The sequence below is a fragment of the Trichomycterus rosablanca genome, chromosome 25 (genome assembly GCF_030014385.1).
Source record: "Trichomycterus rosablanca isolate fTriRos1 chromosome 25, fTriRos1.hap1, whole genome shotgun sequence".
NCBI classification, from domain to species: domain Eukaryota; kingdom Metazoa; phylum Chordata; class Actinopteri; order Siluriformes; family Trichomycteridae; genus Trichomycterus; species Trichomycterus rosablanca.
In genome coordinates this window covers 10,292,501-10,313,064 of record NC_086012.1, presented here as the reverse complement: position 1 = coordinate 10,313,064, position 20,564 = coordinate 10,292,501, and the positions used below count along the sequence as shown (strand labels likewise).

The window sequence follows — 20,564 nt, the reverse complement described above, 5'->3', positions numbered from 1 at the left end:
TTTTATTAGGATGTTAATGCCATGTTTCACACTTTCACACTGAATATATTAATGACAGGACAGGAAGTTACTGCTTTTAATGTAATCCAAGAGTTATAGGGTCCGTGTGAAAAGCTATATACAGTGTATCACAAAAGTGAGTACACCCCTCACATTTCTGCAAATATTTTATTATATCTTTTCATGGGACAACACTATAGACATGAAACTTGGATATAACTTAGAGTAGTCAGTGTACAGCTTGTATAGCAGTGTAGATTTACTGTCTTCTGAAAATAACTCAACACACAGCCATTAATGTCTAAATGGCTGGCAACATAAGTGAGTACACCCCACAGTGAACATGTCCAAATTGTGCCCAAAGTGTCAATATTTTGTGTGACCACCATTATTATCCAGCACTGCCTTAACCCTGCTGGGCATGGAATTCACCAGAGCTGCACAGGTTGTTACTGGAATCCTCTTCCACTCCTCCATGATGACATCACGGAGCTGGTGGATGTTAGACACCTTGAACTCCTCCTCCTTCCACTTGAGGATGCGCCACATGTGCTCAATTGGGTTTAGTCCATCACCTTTACCTTCAGCTTCCTCAGCAAGGCAGTTGTCATCTTGGAGGTTGTGTTTGGGGTCGTTATCGTGTTGGAAAACTGCCATGAGGCCCAGTTTTTGAAGGGAGGGGATCATGCTCTGTTTCAGAATGTCACAGTACATGTTGGAATTCATGTTTCCCTCAATGAACTGCAGCTCCCCAGTGCCAGCAACACTCATGCAGCCCAAGACCATGATGCTACCACCACCATGCTTAACTGTAGGCAAGATACAGTTGTCTTGGTACTTCTCACCAGGGCGCCGCCACACATGCTGGACACCATCTGAACCAAACAAGTTTATCTTGGTCTCGTCAGACCACAGGGCATTCCAGTAATCCATGTTCTTGGACTGCTTGTCTTCAGCAAACTGTTTGCGGGCTTTCTTGTGCGTCAGCTTCCTTCTGGGATGACGACCATGCAGACTGAGTTGATGCAGTGTGCGGCGTATGGTCTGAGCAGTGACAGGCTGACCTCCCACATCTTCAACCTCTGCAGCAATGCTGGCAGCACTCATGTGTCTATTTTTTAAAGCCAACCTCTGGATATGAACCTGAACACGTGGACTCAACGTCTTTGGTCGACCCTGGCGAAGCCTGTTCCGAGTGGAACCTGTCCTGGAAAACCGCTGTATGACCTTGGCCACCATGCTGTAGCTCAGTTTCAGGGTGTTAGCAATCTTCTTATAGCCCAGGCCATCTTTGTGGAGAGCAACAATTCTATTTCTCACATCCTCAGAGAGTTCTTTGCCATGAGGTGCCATGTTGAATATCCAGTGGCCAGTATGAGAGAATTGTACCCAAAACACCAAATTTAACAGCCCTGCTCCCCATTTACACCTGGGACCTTGACACATGACACCAGGGAGGGACAACGACACATTTGGGCACAATTTGGACATGTTGACTGTGGGGTGTACTCACTTATGTTGCCAGCTATTTAGACATTAATGGCTGTGTGTTGAGTTATTTTCAGAAGACAGTAAATCTACACTGCTATACAAGCTGTACACTGACTACTCTAAGTTATATCCAAGTTTCATGTCTATAGTGTTGTCCCATGAAAAGATATAATGAAATATTTGCAGAAATGTGAGGGGTGTACTCACTTTTGTGATACACTGTACGTCATCCTATGCATTCCAGAGAAGAAGGATGTCTCAAAATGCTGCCTACTTGCTGTATGGCAGAGCTGGGATTCAAACCCGCACCTCTACCCACTAAGCTACCACTGTCCCAATTGTCTGATTGACCATTAATGATTGTGCATACCTTCCTCTCGAGGCTACTGGTGTCGGTGGAATAGCGCGGTTTGATAAATCCAGCTGTGCTCGACCAGCGTGTCGGATTCTTCCTCGAGGGCTCTTCAGGCTGAGGGTTCAGGTCCGAGATAGACAGCGAAGTCAAGCTTATTAACGCAGGATCGCTACTACGCCTTACGTGCAAAGGCATATCTGCGAGAGAGACAAAAAAAAAATTTACACTCAAGTTTGGTTTAACCAGATTTAAATGGATTTTAAGTGGAAAATCACTGCAAGGCTTTGATTGATGATTAAGCTACAAGTTCCTACTTGCTAATTGTCAGGGTGTAGATTAATACACTTGAGGGTGGGAACTAACCACTCTCGACCAATTAAAATAAGGCAAGGGCACTTACTCGTGCGGAGCGCTGAAGGCGTGACCTCGATCTCGCTGTTGGGCTGGTACGTGCTGAAGGGCTGGAAGGAGGAGATGGGAGTTGAGGTGGACACCTCCCCAGAGAAAAGATCAGGAGACTGAGTACCTGTAGAGCTTGCGCTTGTCCCATCGCCTCCTCCAACGTGAGGCTCCTGCTCCTCGTACACTGCCACCAACTACACGGAGAGAGATTGACAATTACTTTACAGTGTAATACCTTAGCTAGGGTAGGAAGAGACCCTGCGTCCACACTATTCAACCCCCGTTTTCATAAAAGTTGGGACGGTTTGTAAAACACAAAAAAACAAGTAGAGCAGAAGAGCATTTAGCAGATGCTTCCATCCAAAGTGACTTATGACTGGATACAGTTTGAACAACTGTGGGTTAAGGGCCTTGGTCAGTGGCCCAACAGTGGCAACTTGGCAGCAGTGGGGATTGAACCGGCAACCTTCTGATTACTAGTCCAGTGCCTTAACCACTTAGTTACCACTGCCCAAAGTAAGTAGAAAGTAGAAAGAAAAGACCTGACCAACTTTATCACATGTTGTGAACATATTTGAAACATAGAGCCTTTTTAATGGTTTGGGAACTGAGGACACTAATCGTTCGGGTTTTGCAAGTGGACTGGTTCTCCATTCTTGCTTGATGTGAGTCTTCAGCTGCTTCACAGTCCGTGGTCGCCGTTGTCTAATTCTCCTCTTAATGATGCACCATACATTTTTAACCGGAGAAAGATCTGGACTGCAGGCAGGCCAGTCAAGCACACGGATGGAAAAAATAAGGTCAGATGATAATAGATAACGAAGATTAAAGTTGACTGGATTGGAGTTCAGGCATGATCGTGGGTTCTTACAGCAGTGGAATAGCTGAAGAACAAGAAACAGATACTATGGTCCTCCCTTTATACTGCTCTAGCCACATTACATTATGTGTTGGACCTTGGAACCTACATTCTGTGCTAACTGTTGTTTCTTATCTGCTTACAACATCATACAACAGCTTAACAGTAGACATGTTGCCTATCTCTCTACTTTAGACTCCCAGCCACACCTCAAGCATCAATATAAGGATGTAATGCACAGGCAGCATGATACAGAAGTGACACAATGGGAGCAACCAAAAGGAATCATTCAACATTCGTTCATGTTCTACCGTGGTGGCATCTGTGTCAGGCTGGTGGTGGTGAGTCCACTGTCACAAGAAATAACCATGGACTTCAGAGGAGAAACGTCGCATTGATGTGTGTCTCTAAACCACATTACACACCTCCATATCAATGGTATATGGATATGGTGTGGCGTAATGGTGAAGAGCACACTAGTGGTAACTACAGTGCCTAGGTTCCAAGGATGGCAAGGGAGGCTCATGGTGTTATGTAAATCTAGCCATGAGGGAAGGGCAAACTGCGTGAAATCAAATATGCGGGCAACTGGAGCAACCGAAAGGCATTACTCAACACTTGTTCATATTCAACCGTCACTGTGTTTTTGTCAGAGTGGTGTTGAGTCCACATTCCCAAGAAGCAACACACCCAAGATTGGACGCCCATCCATCACGGGGCCTCAGCCATCCCCCTTGAGACATAGCCAATTATGTATGGATGAGACGATGGCATTGTTGGGAATTCGAATACCAGTGGAACCCCTCGAACCCAGCAAGTTACTGCTGCGCCACCTGAGCACCACTCAATGTCAAAACTTGGACTTAAAGTCCCCAGTATCCAACAGGTAAATGGAATAGAATGTGTGTAAGAATGTAATTACACTGAGAAGCCTAAATATTACGACCACCCCAAACAATTTGCATGTAACGGTCAAATGATGAATGCTAAACAAATGGTAATAAAAATAAAGGATGCTCAGTCACGAGTGCCCACTGACAGTGGTCTAAGGAGCGTCAAGCCAAGAACCGCCAACAGGTTGTTGGGCGGCCAAGACTCACTGATGCCAAGAAGACATGAAGGCCATGGGGTCTTGTAGGGACCAACAGAAGAGCTACTGTGGCTCAAACTGATGACTGCTTTAATTGTAGTGGCTGAGTAGTCACAGGTCGGTCAAAGTACCCCTGCTAACTCCTGCCCACATTTTCTCCAAGACCCACTGTAGGATGAGTAAACTTACTGTGTACAGAAGTTGAAGGACCTGCTGGTAATGGCATGGCAATATCCTGGTGAGACAGAGCTGTTTGACAGCATATTAGGCAGGTGGTCCCAAAGTTTTGGATCATCAGTGTATTATTGGTAAATTATTAATACCTGGAGCTATACCATTACACAAATCGGCCAAATTCGAGGGTTACCTTTTCTGGGGGAAAGGAAGGGGGGCTAGTTTTGTACCCTATGATTCGTCCACTTCTGTATTTACACATTTTGCTAAGACAAGCAACCTAGTACAAGAACATTCCAGTTAATTTAGAGTATAGTCATTAATTTTATGTTTTCCAGTGGGCTTTACCGAAATATTTCTAACACGGCGTGTAGATTTATGACGTACGCTCACGAATGTGTGTGCCTCCTCAATTAGAGCAGCGTGTTGACGTTCCCACGACCGAGTCCCGAGAGACCCGAGAGCTATTTAGGAGAGAGGGGAGAAACCTATGCTTTAAAAAAGGACATATGATACCAATTATTGTGTCTTAGTTCGTCCCTGTGTGTATCTGAGCTAATGGAAGAGAACCGAGAATGTGTGCACATGAAAGAAAAGAGTTACACATTTTAGAACTTCAGTGGTTCGTTTTAAATATAGAACTCTATAGGTCATTCTCATGCCAAGATAAGTTATCAAGCTAGTCTAATTAAGCAATTTGGTATTAAATGAGAACATGATGGTGGCCGCTGTTCATAATAACAGAGTCTGCACTAATTAAATAAACCTAACCAAATTACCAGGGACACTGCTTGTGCTGGTCAGGATCAGATTAAAAGATGCTATGTATGAAAAATATGAGTAACAGCACGGTTCCCCCTACAGTTAGTGTAGAACAGTGATTTGATGTTCTCATGACCAATTCCTGGGAGACGCAGTGTATTGTTCTGGTATGAGTGTATCAGGTGCAAAAGCACCTTACTGGCCAATTTATTAGGATGCATTGCAATGCATGTTTATTTATAAGTGGACACTTTCTGATCACTTACTGTTGTTACTGAAGTCCTCGGTTCAAAACTCAGCATTGCCACCGGTCGGCTGGGCACCATCTAGCAAGCATAATTGGCAGTGCCTGCAGCAGACACGTCTCTGCTAGGGCGGGATAGCTGGACTACGTGGGTGGGGTCTTCAAACGCTGTGTAAGGACCCTGATTGGCAGGTAGAGAGGCACCTGTGCATAATGCATGGGTGAAAAGGGGTTCCGCTAAGAGCTGTGCGCGGTTCCGAGGAGGCGTGAGCAGCAATATACCCACCTCGACTGCAATCAGGGATCCCCCAGCAGCAGCAGACAATCTGACTAGGCTAAACTGGGAGAAGATGGGAGAAAATGCAAAAATAAAATAGAAAGAAGGAGTGTCCACATACTTTTGGTCATGTTGTACTTGGTGGGGTTGAGCTCAAGGCTCAATACAATCATGCTGGAACTGAAAAGGCCTTCCCCATACTGTCACGGCAAATTTAGAAGCATATTATTTACTTCAGTTAATTGATTGTAGCAAATACAGCTGTTAGCAATTGGCGAAACTGAAACCTCGGAACTGGATAACTGGTGGGGCGATCATTAGAAGAGGTGTCCACATACTTTTGGTCATGTAGTGTATTTGTAAAGGGTCAATTTCCAAATGTGACTTGCACTGTGGTTGCTCATTTAAACCTGACAGCACTGAGCAGATCCCTGCATAATCAATCGCAAGCCGCCACTCAAGAGGGGTTACCTTAGCTAGAGCACACGACGGAACTGTTCTTTCGCCCGCAGTTGGACAGCGTTACAGCCACTATTTCCCTCCGTCAGCACTCTGTCCACTGTATTACTGCACCAGCAGGTCAGTGGCAAGACATATAATAATAGAGATGCTCAGCACTCATCCACACAGATCCTCATAGACCCATAGGGACTTATTTACCACACAGTAAGAACAGATTGTTTGCTGTGTGGGGCCTGATGAAGGCATTACCACCCACACACCTACACACACACAGTAAAACATACGCACAATTTGGCAAGAAGAAAGTGGACACTCCTCCTAATGATTAAGTTCAGGTGTAGAAAATCTATCAAGAGAATCAATTCCGGGTGTAGAAATCCAATCGAGCTTTTAACTTGCTGTGGTAGCTCAGGAGGTTAAGGTACTTCACTAGTAATCAGAAGGTTGCCAGGTTCAAGCCTTACCACAGCCAAGTTGCCACTGTTGGGCCCCTGGGCAAGGCTCCCAACCTTAAATTGCTCAAATTGTATGCAACGATGTCGCTATGGATAAAAAGCGTCTGCTAAATGCCAAAAATGTAAATGAATGTAACTTGCTGCCAACAGTTTGGGGAAGGTTTTTTCCCTTGTTCCGGCATGACTGTACCCCTGTACACAAGCAAGATCCATGAAGACACGGTTGTCTGACCTCTGACCTGTCTGTACCCTAATGTCAACCAATTCCCAAAGATGCACTGCAATGTTTTGTCTCAGTGGACCGAGCGGAGGCTGTTATAGCTGCAAAGCAATGGGTGACTATTAATACCCATGTTTTGGGACGGAATGAATTATAAGTAAGTGTCCACAGACTTTTGTCAATGCACTGTGTATGTGGAGAAATGTCAAAGGCTTCACACTGACGTTACTCTACACAAAGTAGAGTAAGCACGTGTTATGCAAACTGAACTGAACAGAACATCAAAGATTGTCCACTATGGTCCAGTTCCCCAAATACCCCAATAAGGGGCACCAATCCATGGCAGAGCATTGACCATCCCAGGGAGGGAGGGAAGAGCCGGATAGGGACCTCATAACTGATGCAATTACGACTGATCCCACAGAGTCAAGGGATAATGTGGACAGGGTGTGGCTCTCCATACACAAAGCTGATCCACATAAGATGCAGTCGGCTACTGCACACGTGTCAGAGGGGACACCTCCATCAGCAGTAAGGGATCAGCATCAGTAGAGATGAAGCATCAGGTAATTGGGGAAAAATAGATATATCCATCTGTGTCTGTGTAGGCTCCCAGCCAGCTGACAGCACTGCTGAAACTGCTAAATGAGATTCAAACCCAGATCTCAGCGGTGAACTAGCATAATATACTGCTATGCTAATGAGCAATATAATGGAATATTAATACGCTTAGCTTGACGAGACAATGAGACACCTTTCAATTCAGCGTCATGAGTAATGCTAAAATGCATCATTTGGCATGTATGTTGGTGTACAATGTTCCCCCAAGGGAACACACACACACACACACACACACACACACACACACACACACACACACACAAGATTCACAACGCAACTTAAGTGGTTTCAATAGCAACAGAAACTCTGAGCTCTAAATCTCAGCTAATACACAGACTCTGCCTCTCTCACACACACAGGTCAGAAATGGGCAGCCTGATGGCAGGGTTTTGACAGGAAGTTCCCTCGAGGTTGCACTCTCTTCCGTCCTGTGTGGATCATCTTCTATTTTCTCTCACTAGAGGTCACGACCGCCGAGCTTCGCGAAGTCTGCTTTACTCATCAACCACAAAAGTGACCGCAGCACCCTGACCTCATAAGCTCTGGGTGTTTGTGTGTGTTCGGCTTTGCTGAACTCTCGGTGGGTTGAGGTCTGCAGGGCAGCAGCTTTTGGAGAAGCGGCAGATTAGAAGGCGACTGTCTAGAGAATCAACATGAGACTTTTGCTAGTTTCTGAGATACTGGTTCTGCAGCATACTACTGACTACCAAAAATCCATTGCACTGCTATGTTTATTCTTTGTGAGGTCGGACACTGATGTTGGACGAGAAGGCCTGGCTCACAGTCTCCGCTCTAATTCATCCCAAAGATGTTCTATCGGGTTGAGGTCAGGACTCTGTGCAGGCCAGTCAAGTTCTTCCACACCAAACTCACTCATCCACGTCTTTATCAACCTTGCTTTGTGCACTGGTGCGCAGTCATGTTGGAACAGGAAGGGGCCATCCCCAAACTGTTCCCACAAAGTTGGGAGCATGAAATTGTCCAAAATCTCTTGGTATGCTGAAGCATTAAGAGTTCCTTTCACTGGAACTAAGGGGCCGAGCCCAACTCCTGAAAAACAACCCCACACCATAATCCCCCCTCCACCAAACTTTACACTCGGCACAATGCAGTCAGACGAGTACCATTCTCCTGGCAACCGCCAAACCCAGACTCGTCCATTGGATTGCCAGACGGAGAAGCGTGATTAGTCACTCCAGAGAACACATCTCCATTGCTCTAGAGTCCAGTGGCGGCGTGCTTTACACCACTGCATCCGACGCTTTGCATTGCGCTTGGTCATGTAAGGCTTGGATGCAGCTGCTCGGCCATGGAAACCCATTCCATGAAGCTCTCTACACACTGTTCCTAAACTAATCTGAAGGCCACATGAAGTTTGAAATTCTGTAGTGATTGACTCTGCGGAAAGTTGGCGACCTCTGCGCACTATACACCTCAGCATCCGCTGACCCCGCTCTGTCATTTAACGTGACCTAAAACTTCGTGGCTGAGTTGCTGTCGTTCCCAATTGCTTCCACTTTGTAATAATAGCACTGACAGTTGACTGTGGAATATTTACTAGCGAGGAAATTTCACGACCGGACTTGTTGCACAGGTGGCATCCTATCACGGTACCACGCTGGAATTCACTGAGCTCCTGAGATCATTGGACTGTTGTCTACTTAAACTAGGGTAGAGAAATGATTACTGTGGAGGCACCTCTGTAAGTCACTCTTGATAAGAGCGTCTGCTAAATGCCAAAAAGTCTACGTCCTGTTAATGTGGGTGTTTGATGACCTTTTTTGGTGTTCTGTTTTAAGGTGCAATTGCTTTTCCAAACTTCCGTGAATATATATAAACAAGCACACTAGTCCAATGATGGTGAAAGTGCTTCACGTTCAAGTACCTTCAACCTGAACAAAAGGTGGAAGCTGCGATTAATGAATCAAAGGATTTAAGGATAGACTCTGTGAACCTGAGCTGTGCTCTGTTTTTCATATCACATTTTTTCATCTTCCTCCCCTGCACTCGACAAGCACTCGACAAGTTTTGAACTAAAGGGCAAACAAACAATGCGTGGCAGATATCACGGGAAGCTGGCAATCGCTGACGACTCGGAATGATTTTCACATAGGCGCGTGAAATGGGTCAGCGACTTGTCCCATCGAATCCGGCTTAAAACGCGTCTATTAAAATAACAATGGCGAGTCGTGGATGAACGTTTATGTCCATTTTTAAGGCTCCTGACTTCCTTGGCCTTCCTGTTTACGACCGGTGACTACGTCCTGCAAACATCTTGTGTCTGTTCCTCACAAACAGCAAGAGACCCGAGCAAGGAAACACACAAGACAATAGAAGAAACTATTATTACGCAGGATAAACACAGAAAATCCCCAGCATTTACACAAACCCCCAATTAAAACTCCGCTGGAACCAAATCTCCAACCTCACGCACAAAACAACCCACAATTATGCTGGTCGAGTCATCTATAATCAACACGGGAGTCAATTACAGAAAATTTGTAGTGTGACCCTCCCATTTGGAGAACAGGGGGAAAGGATTCCCATGCCGGACTTGGTCAACTGTGATGAGAAGACCAACAGCACCCCCTGTCTTCTGAAAAACGAGCTGCAGGATATTGGTGGACACGGTGAATGAACAATAAATAGATTGTTATAGAAGTTGAAACCCTTGTTGGACTGCACTGGTTACCAAGGAGTGTAAGGGGCACATGGGTACGACAAACTTTAATATAAATATAAAATACTTCTATATAAATATTATTATAATAGGTATTATGGTGATGTCTATACACTAATCAGCCATAACATTAAAACCACCTTCTGGTTTCTACACACACTGTCCATTTTATCAGCTCCACTTACCATATAAAAGCACCACAGGACCACCACAGAGCAGGTATTATTTAGGTGCTGGATGATTCTCAGCACTGCAGTGACACTGACATGGTGGTGGTGTGTTAGTGTGTGTTGTGCTGGTATGAATGGATCAGACACAGCAGCCACTGTCCACTCTATTAGACACTCCTACCTAGTTGGTCCACTTTCCTCACAAAAAAGGCTAGGGTTAGGGTTAGGGTGCAATACCGACATTCAGTGTGGCACCTCCGGGTGCTCCGGTTTCCTCCCACAAGACATGCAAGTGAGGTGAATTGGAGATACAAAATTGCCCATGACTGTGTTTAATATAACCTTGTGAACTGATGAACCTTGTGTAATGAGTAACTACCGGTCCTGTCATGAATGTAACCAGCGTAAAACATGCCGTTAAAATCCTAATAAATAAACAAACACCACTTTCCTCACAAACAAAGACTAACTCTATTAGCTTAGTAAGCTAACTATGTGATGGTAGACGGGGGCAGCTGTTGACATTATCGCTTAGGCAGCTGCCCAGGTAGACAGTTGGCAGCAAGGCAGCTCACTAGATGTATTTTTTTTTCAAATTATAAATGTACTTATATGTTCTTTTAATTCATTTAGCACAATTAACCTAAACATTAGACTAAGTTAAGGGTTAGATGCTGATATTAACAATAATAATTATACTACTACTGGTAATATTCCTACTTCTACTACTGTTGAACAAAGAGTTCAACATTCAACAAAGAGTATTACATTTAAAAGATTCTATGAATTATTACATTTAGCTTTAAGGACACAACTAATGAAATAAATGTGTGCAATGCTGAGACGTCTCACTGGTTGGAAACTCAATGGCTAACCACAGACAACAGCTAGCTGACAAACAAAAAAGCAATTGCTTAAGTAATACTCTTTATTAAAAAAGTTACGGTTTGCACAGCTGATGTTTCACTTGAATTGAGAGGGAAGTTATTAATGTTTAAAAAGTATTAATGTTGATTTGGGATGCACCCTCAGTGCACATGTGGCACCTTTGGATCCAGCTACATTCAAAGAGCTCTGACAGGAGCAGGAAAACCTAATGTATTTGTAATTGTGTCACCCTGACTGCATGTTAAACTCTGTGTGGAACGTTATTTGTTGCTCTAGTATTATTAAAGTAAAATTTTGCTCCTCAGTAAATATTTACTTTCCCACATGACATGTTAGCAATACGTGTGGCTAAAACATTGAACTCCATTATTAGCCTCCATTTTTACGTATGTGGTGTAATTTCACTGCTCCGCCAGCAGATGGCAGCAAACATCTACTGGTATGTAGGTTACTCACTCAAATTAATTTTGTACATGTTTATCAGCTCCACTTACCATATAGAAGCACTTTGTAGTTCTACAATGACTGACTATAGTCCATCTGTTTCTCTACATACTTTGTTAACCTGCTTTCACCCTGTTCTTCAATGGTCAGGACCCCCACAGGACCACCACAGAGCAGGTATTATATGGGTGGTGGATCATTCTCAGCACTGCAGTGACATGGTGGTGTTGGTGCGTTAGTGTGTGTTGTGCTGGTATGACCCCACTGTCACTAAACAACCCACTGTCACTGCTGGACTGAGAATAGTCCACCAACCAAAAATATATCCAGCCAACAGTGCCCCATGGGCAGCGTCCTGTGACCACTGATGAAGGTCCAGAAGAACAGCAGCAATAGATGAGCGATCGTCTCTGACTTTACATCTACAAGGTGGACCAACTAGGTAGGAGTGTCTAATAGAGTGGACGGTGAGTGGACACAGTATTTTAAAACTCCATCAGTGCTGCTGTGTCTGATCCACTCATACCAGCACAACACACACTAACACACCACCACCATGTCAATGTCACTGCAGTGCTGAGAATGATCCACCACCTAAATAATACCTATTCTTTGGTGGTACTGTGGGGGTCCTGACCATTGAAGAACAGCATAAAAGGGGGCTAACAAAGCATGCAGAGAAACAGATTGACTACAGTCAGTAATTGTAGAACTACAAAGTGCTTCTATATGGTAAGTGGAGCTGATAAAATAGACAGTGAGTGTAGAAACAATGAGGTGGTTTTAATGTTATGGCTGATCAGTGTATTTTGTACACAGGCAAAAATAGCATTATTAAAATATATCTTCTTTATACATTTTGGCTCTATTTTATCCTGGTTCAAGTCACGGTGGGTCCTACAATGAACTAAAAACCCGGACGGGATGGCATTTTTATTTAAAACTTGGCTTTTTTGATAAGGTTATCTATTCATTTCATTTTCCTCGCCAGCTTTAATCTGGTCAGGAATGTGACGGGTCCGGTTCCACCAGGAAACACTGAACGCAAAGGAGTAATATCCTAGACAGAGTTGCAGTCTATTGCAGAGCTTTGCCTGGTTGTCTTATAGCACAGTTGAGATTCAAACCCGGACTATAACAACCATACTCTCAGTGTCTCCCACCCATGACGATTCAGTGCTCTGACCTCTTCTGACCACTGGGGCTTAACTAACCAAACCTCACGCATCAAATGAAAACACATACCGATAGAGCTGATGCTTCTGTTCAAGGACACGGTGGAAAGATGGCACAGCTGAGACATGAACTACTGAGCCAAAGACTCAGATTACTAAACACACGGCAGGTCGGCCACGGTCGTGTCTTTAGCCATCAATGCCTCATCAAACCCCATGATGAATCAAGGGCTGTGTTCTAAATTACCTACTACATACTACTGGTGTACTCTTGGAGCCCCAAATCAGTATGCAACCTAAATGATGACCAGTACCAAAAAGAGTGCAGTACACAGTATACAGCACATACTAAAGAAAATATGCAGTATACAGTACACACTGAGTACAGTATGTAATATATACTGAGTGCAGTATACAGTATACTGTATATTGAGTGCAGTATACAGTATACAATATATACTGAGTGCAGTATGCAGTATATACTGAGTGCAGTATGCAGTATACAGTATATATTGAGTGCAGTATACAGTATACAATATATACTGAGTGCAGTATGCAGTATATACTGAGTGCAGTATGCAGTATACAGTATATACTGAGTGCAGTATGCAGTATACAGTATATACTGAGTGCAGTATGCAGTATACAGTATATATTGAGTGCAGTATACAGTATACAATATATACTGAGTGCAGTATGCAGTATATACTGAGTGCAGTATGTAGTATACAGCATATACTGAGTGCAGTATGCAGTATACAGTATATATTGAGTGCAGTATACAGTATATACTGAGTGCAGTATACAGTATATACTGAGTGCAGTATGAAGTATACAGTATATACTGAGTGCAGTATGCAGTATACAGTATATACTGAGTGCAGTATGTAGTATACAGCATATACTGAGTGCAGTATGCAGTATACAGTATATATTGAGTGCAGTATACAGTATATACTGAGTGCAGTATGCAGTATATACTGAGTGCAGTATGCAGTATACAGTATATACTGAGTGCAGTATGCAGTATACAGTATATATTGAGTGCAGTATACAGTATATACTGAGTGCAGTATGCAGTATATACTGAGTGCAGTATGCAGTATACAGTATATACTGAGTGCAGTATGCAGTATACAGTATATACTGAGTGCAGTATGCAGTATACAGTATATACTGAGTGCAGTATGCAGTATACAGTATATACTGAGTGCAGTATGCAGTATACAGTATATACTGAGTGCAGTATGAAGTATACAGTATATACTGAGTGCAGTATGCAGTATACAGTATATACTGAGTGCAGTATGCAGTATACAGTATATATTGAGTGCAGTATGCAGTATACAGTATATACTGAGTGCAGTATGAAGTATACAGTATATACTGAGTGCAGTATGCAGTATACAGTATATACTGAGTGCAGTATGCAGTATACAGTATATATTGAGTGCAGTATACAGTATATACTGAGTGCAGTATGAAGTATACAGTATATACTGAGTGCAGTATGAAGTATACAGTATATACTGAGTGCAGTATGAAGTATACAGTATATACTGAGTGCAGTATGCAGTATACAGTACATACTGAGTGCAGTACGCAGTATATACTGAGTGCAGTATGCAGTATGCAGTATATACTGAGTGCAGTATGCAGTATACAGTATATACTGAGTGCAGTATGCAGTATACAGTATATACTGAGTGCAGTATGCAGTATACAGTATATATTGAGTGCAGTATGCAGTATACAGTATATACTGAGTGCAGTATGAAGTATACAGTATATACTGAGTGCAGTATGAAGTATACAGTATATACTGAGTGCAGTATGAAGTATACAGTATATACTGAGTGCAGTATGCAGTATACAGTATATACTGAGTGCAGTATGCAGTATATACTGAGTGCAGTATGAAGTATACAGTACATACTGAGTGCAGTATACAGAATGTAGGAGATGATTTTGAACACAGCCCAAGTCCTCTCAGGATGCTTTATACTTGTGGTGACTGAGGTAGCAGCGACAGAACAGCACCATTACCCAAACACCTTTACACACGGGCAAATTTAGGGATGAGCTCCTGACAAAACCGTCCTTAGAGCTTTGTCTGACAAAGAGCGTCATAAGTAAATGATTAAAAGCACTGACTGAAACCAGCACTACCACTATTTTGCTTTCTGGGTCAGTGACATGTCAGACATCGACAAGGTTCAATATATCTGTACTTAACTCTACTCATTCACCGCGATAATTAGCATAACAGTTGAGTTCGGTTACGGTGCCGCCCTTTTATTAGTCATGTTAATTACGTTCTCTGTGCAGACATGAGGATTCCTTCACTTGGTCACCTACCTTCTGAAGTTACGAGCTGGTATAATTTTTCCACCTTTTAATTGGAACACCTTTATGTCATGTAGCTGTTTAACCAGTCACAGTCACATGACCAAGACCAAACAGCTTTCAAAGCTCAAATATTTGTGTAATATGCATTGCATAACTCCCTTTATGTAACAAACAACAGTCCAGAGACGCATGCCAGTCAGATTCCGAGCGGCACTTACCCGGTCTTTATCGTCTGCGACGTCACTCAGGACGTCATCCAGATCCAGAATCCCTCCATCACCGTGTTCCAGCCTGTGCACCTGCACCCAGTAGCCTGCATCCTGCCGGGGCGAGAGAGGATGGATTAAATTCTGGGCATGATGACATTAGAACCGTGATGAAAACGCAAATCTGGCAATGCCAAAGTATAGTATAGAATAGAACAGACACAAACGTGTACAGTATAATTAAATGCTTTTTCGCATATCCCAGCTCGTCTGGAAGCTGGGGTCAGAGCGCAGGGTCAGCTGTTTGGCGCCCCTGGAGCTTAGAGCATTAAAGGCTTTGCTCAAGGGCCCAACAGTAGCTGCATAGCAGAGCTGGGATTTGAACTCTTAACCTTTTAATTGATAGGCTACCAATGTCCCAGATAAAAGTTTTACACCGTACGAGTAAAAGGATGCTCGGGCTGTGGAGCCATTTTATTTGCTAGTTACCCCTGTTGAACCGGGTGACCAGATGAGGGGGTCACATTGAAGTTCTAATGTCCGCACCTATGTTGTACAGTCGCTCCCGAGGCCATGCAGATGTTCAGAGCTTTATAGACTTTCCCATTAACATGCTTGTGTTCTATCAAATAAGCGCAGTTAAGCTAGCTTAATCGATACGAATGTCACTAATGAGGAATCAGGACGCCATGCTACAAAGCTGAATGGCGCTGTTGAACTTTATTAGCCAAGATTATTTCTGGTAGTGACAGAAATCCCAAGATTGTCGTGACACACAATTCTGATGAGTGTACGTAACCTTTTGACTAGCTGTATATTGCACTCTACGGGTCTGTCTGAAAACTTAGCGATTTCGCTACATAGGCGCAATTTACGTCATTCTACGCGCTCCCAAGAAAATGGCATGTCTAAATTCTTTGATGCCATAAAATGCTGCCTACTAAGGTACCTTATTTCAAAGTGATGATCTGACTGAATAGCAAAAAGAGTATCCGATGCTTCTTTAGTAGTGAAAGCAATCCCAGCATTCAGTGCGGCACAACTTTTCTCACAAAAAAGAATCCTCTCTATTTAGGCAGCTGCCTAGGTAGGCAGTAGGCAGCAAGGCAGCTCACTAGGTTTTCAAATAGACCCACTTTCATCATGTGTTTTGCAAATGACAGGTGTAAAGGTGTAAATACCACCAGCTGTAGGTAGACTTTAAGGCCAAAAGTATGTAAATAGCCCTTTTAATGATTGAGTTCTGATGTTTCAGACACACCTGTTAATCAATTTGTAGCTACAGTTCGTGGCGCAAAGCAAGGTCTGTTGGTTAAACAGGCAAAAATGGCCACTGACACCCTGGTCATATCAGTACCGTGAAGGCTGCTACACACCTATTAATGCCTGTTATTTTGGAATAGGATGTCTGCATACTTTTGGGTAAACGAGGTACATGAACATCGGTATATGTTAAAGTTAATGGCTGATCGTCCACAATTTGTACTTTTTCACAGGACCAACACAAAACAAAACAAAGAACCAGTGTAACAGCCCTCATATTTGCGCTCGTATCCCTGTTTACATACCGCAACGGTCAAAAGACGTCAAGTTCACATGCTGAGAACCCAATGACTGTCTGATACAGCAGGTCCATGTGATGATCAGGCTTGTGATTGGTTCCCTCTAGCTCCCTATGGTGCATTTAAAAGCGGTGACTTCATAAATGAAGTTTTCCTATAGATCATTTAAAAAGACATATTATGGACCAAATGCTATAACCCATACATTCAGAAGTATGTGGACTCTCCCTTATTAGAATTTTGTCCCCTTTGCTAACACTGAGGTCCTGTGCACCTTAAACCTAAACCTCTACATTACACATTTGAGATGAATTGGCACACTGATTGTAATCCAGGCCTAAATGAGCTTTAAAGTAGGCATTAACAGGCCGTATTAACAGGCATATGTTTGGAATAAGATGTCCAAAAAGCTTATGGTCAAGTGTCCATACACTTTTGACTATTTAGTGGACATTATTGAGCCCTAGAGAACGGCTCTGTTAACCTAGGTGTTCTTCTGACTGTCAGACCAGCGCTGATTCAGCCGGAATCGATTCATCCGAGTCGATTCAGTTGGAATTGGTCTTCTGAGTTTCAGATAAGCGCTGATTCAGTCGGAATCGATTAAGCAGAGTCGATTCAATCGGAATCGATTCAGATGAGTCGATTCCTTCGAAATCTGTCTTCTGAGCATCAGATAAGCGCCGATTTAGTCGGAATCGATTCAGCAAGGTCGATTCAGTTGGAATCGGTTCCAACGAGTCGATTCAGTGAGGAATCGGATTTCAGTGCACGTCTAGTTCTTTACCTTAATTCCCACCTTTAATTTAAGTGTTAATTGTTATGTATTGTAAATTAATTAACAATATAAAAATATCTGTTAATAATAAACATGACTAATCATTAATCTGATTAATATTTTGCTTATTGGTATGAGCCAATCAGAGCCAACTGTACCTTCAGAGTCCGGCTTTTCTCCTCCCTGATCCTCTTCTGTAGAGAGAAATGATGCTTCCACATCCAAACTAGCACCAACACCTACTATACACTTGTGCTCTTCATCACCACCCACTCTCCTCCTCACCTTTCCTTTTCTGTGACTATGTTTCCAATTGGTGCTGCTTTCAGTAATACGAGACGGACATTGTGAGACATTAGGACACACACAGTGTGTGTGTGTGTGTGTGTGTGTGTGTGTTAGGCTCTCAAAGCCACTAAGAAAAAAAGTGTATCAAATTGCTCAGGTCACATGGCCCAACAAAGACTAACTCAAGCCAGCAAAGTCACAATTACAGTAGCAATGAGCAATCCTTTCCGCCTGCCCTCCCCCAGACACAGCCCATCATATTAACATTTACAGCATTTAGAAGAGGCTAGGGTGACTTACAGTTGTGACAGTATACAATCTAAGCAATTTGGGGTTAAGGGCCTTGCTCAAAGTGGCAATCTGGCAGCAGTGGGGCTTGAACCAGCAACCTTTTGATTACGAGTCCAGTACCTTAACCACTAGGCTACAGCTGCCCAGACACCCCCTTAGCCAATAGCAGAGCTGTAGTAGTGTAGTAGTGCATTAGACCACTGTCACCCAAGCACCCCAACACATTTTCAAGCCTGCAGTCTTCTTTTTACCAAGCCAGCAGGAGGTTTACACACACAATGTATTTTCACAGTGGCAGCAAGAAAAAAACCCATTTGACACTCTCAGAAAGGAGCATCCAGGAACCAAGAAACATCATACACAACCCAACTCAACCACTCATTTACTAAGCCACACTCACACCCTGTCTGACCACCCTCTTCCTCAACCTCCTCCACCCATAACACTTGTTTACATAGAGCAGCAAGGCAAAGCATATTGACTCCAGTCTCTACAAACAAAAAGCTAAAGGAAACACTCTTAGGTTCAGGAGTATTTATGTCCAGCTCAACCTGCCATACAAAGCATGATGTTACCTAGGACAGGGTTTTTTAAGCAACCCACATTGCCCATGACCCAGACAGCACAAACCATCCATTTTACTCTATGTGCTCTGCTCTGTATAATCTGGTCCCACTGTGGTTTACAAGATGTAACATAAAGCTTCCACAAGGGGGTGTTTGCGTACAAGTTTATTTAATTATCATTATTTGACTCGAGAACAGCCTAAGGTTCGTGACCCTAGGAGATGGTTTTTGGGTCAAGGGTCACCTGAAGCCACGAACATACTACTCAGTCGTCAGATCCCTGTACTGTTCACACAACACAATAGAAGGCAGAAATAGATGAGCGATCGTCTCTGACTTTACATCTACAAGGTGGACCAACTAGGTAGGAGTGTCTAATAGAGTGGACAGTGAGTAGATACGGTATTTTAAAACTCCAGCAGCGCTGCTGTGTCTGATCCACTCATACCAGCACAACACACACTAACACACCACCACCATGTCAGTGTCACTGAAAACGATCCTACACCCAAATAATACCTGCTCTGTGGTGGTCTTGTGAGGGTCCTGACCATTGAAGAACAGGGTGAAAGCAGGCTAAAACAGTATGTAGAGAAACATAAATAAAATGATAAAATGGACAGTGAGTGTAGAAACAAGGTGGTTTTAAGGTTATGGCTGATCAGTGTATTTAATTAAAAGTGAATGTTTAACAAATATGCTAATATAAATTATGAATTCCTCATTAATAGCACGCACTACAGCAGCCGTGTGTGTGTGTGTGTGTGTGTGTGTGTGTGTGTGTGTGAGCGTAAGTAAAAACTTGTGTGAAGATTTTCATCATTCAGTGCTAAAAATAGTCAGGCACATTGGCTCATTAAAGCTTCATCCCTCAAGCTGTAAGAGACATCAGCTCACACGAGAACAAGAAATCGGCTTTCAAGTCTCCGCTACATGGAGCACGACTTGTGAACGTGTGCAGGAATGGAACCAAGATCTATGTAGGGTTGGTCGGTTCCAATTTAGAGTACGACGACCCTTTATTGTTGTAGACAAAGAAAACATATCTGCAGTGATGTAGTAACGTAGACAGGTCCTGGCAGTTACATACAGTATGTACAACCTTAAATCAGAAGTTGGGACAGTTTGAACCCAAGATATTTCATGTTTTATCTGCTCAACTTCAATTCATTTGTTAATATACCTCTGTTCCTGCATTTCAGGCCTGCAACACATTCCAAAAAAAGTTGGGACGGGGCAATTTAGGGCTAGTAATGAGGTGAAAAAACTAAATAATGATGTGATGCCGCTCAGGTGGCGCAGCTGTAAAAAGACACGCTGCAACCAGAGCTGGATTCTGAGTACATCGTATCGAATCCAGCTCTGCCTCGCCGGTTCGAGGCTGAGTGGCCGTATGAGCAACGATTGGCCGGTTGCTCAGTTGGGGGGGGCGGGACAAAGAACCGGATGTGGGTCTCTCTCTGTCAGAATGCGATTACGACCTCTGCCGGCCGATTAGAGGCGCCTGCACAAGAGATGAGGAAGAGTGCCCTTAGGGTGTGTCTCTCCGCATGCAACGCTGGGTGGCGCCACACTCATCAATGTGTGGGTGGCAAAAATGCATCCGGCTGCTGCCCATGTTTCGGAGGGGATATGGGTTAGCTTCGATCTCCTCAGTCAGGGCGGGGTTCAGCATAGACAGAGAGGAAGCACAATGCAAATTGAGCAATTGGATGCGCTAAAGGGGGAGAAAAACGGGAAAAATTAAAAAAATTA

The 20,564-nt window shown here is 43.5% G+C and overlaps 1 protein-coding gene across 3 annotated transcripts in view; it reads right to left on the bottom strand.

Moving 5' to 3' along the window:
* The window catches only part of pard3ab (par-3 family cell polarity regulator alpha, b), a 152,245-nt gene that overhangs the window by 114,550 nt on the left and 17,131 nt on the right, over positions 1-20,564 (bottom strand). For all 3 annotated transcript variants that reach the window (XM_062988060.1, XM_062988061.1, XM_062988062.1), the window contains exons 2-4: positions 15,337-15,438; positions 2,247-2,442; positions 1,862-2,043 (exon numbers count right to left, since the gene is read on the bottom strand). In XM_062988060.1, coding sequence (XP_062844130.1) covers positions 1,862-2,043; positions 2,247-2,442; positions 15,337-15,438 — 480 coding nt within the window. The remainder of the gene's footprint in view (positions 1-1,861; positions 2,044-2,246; positions 2,443-15,336; positions 15,439-20,564) is intronic.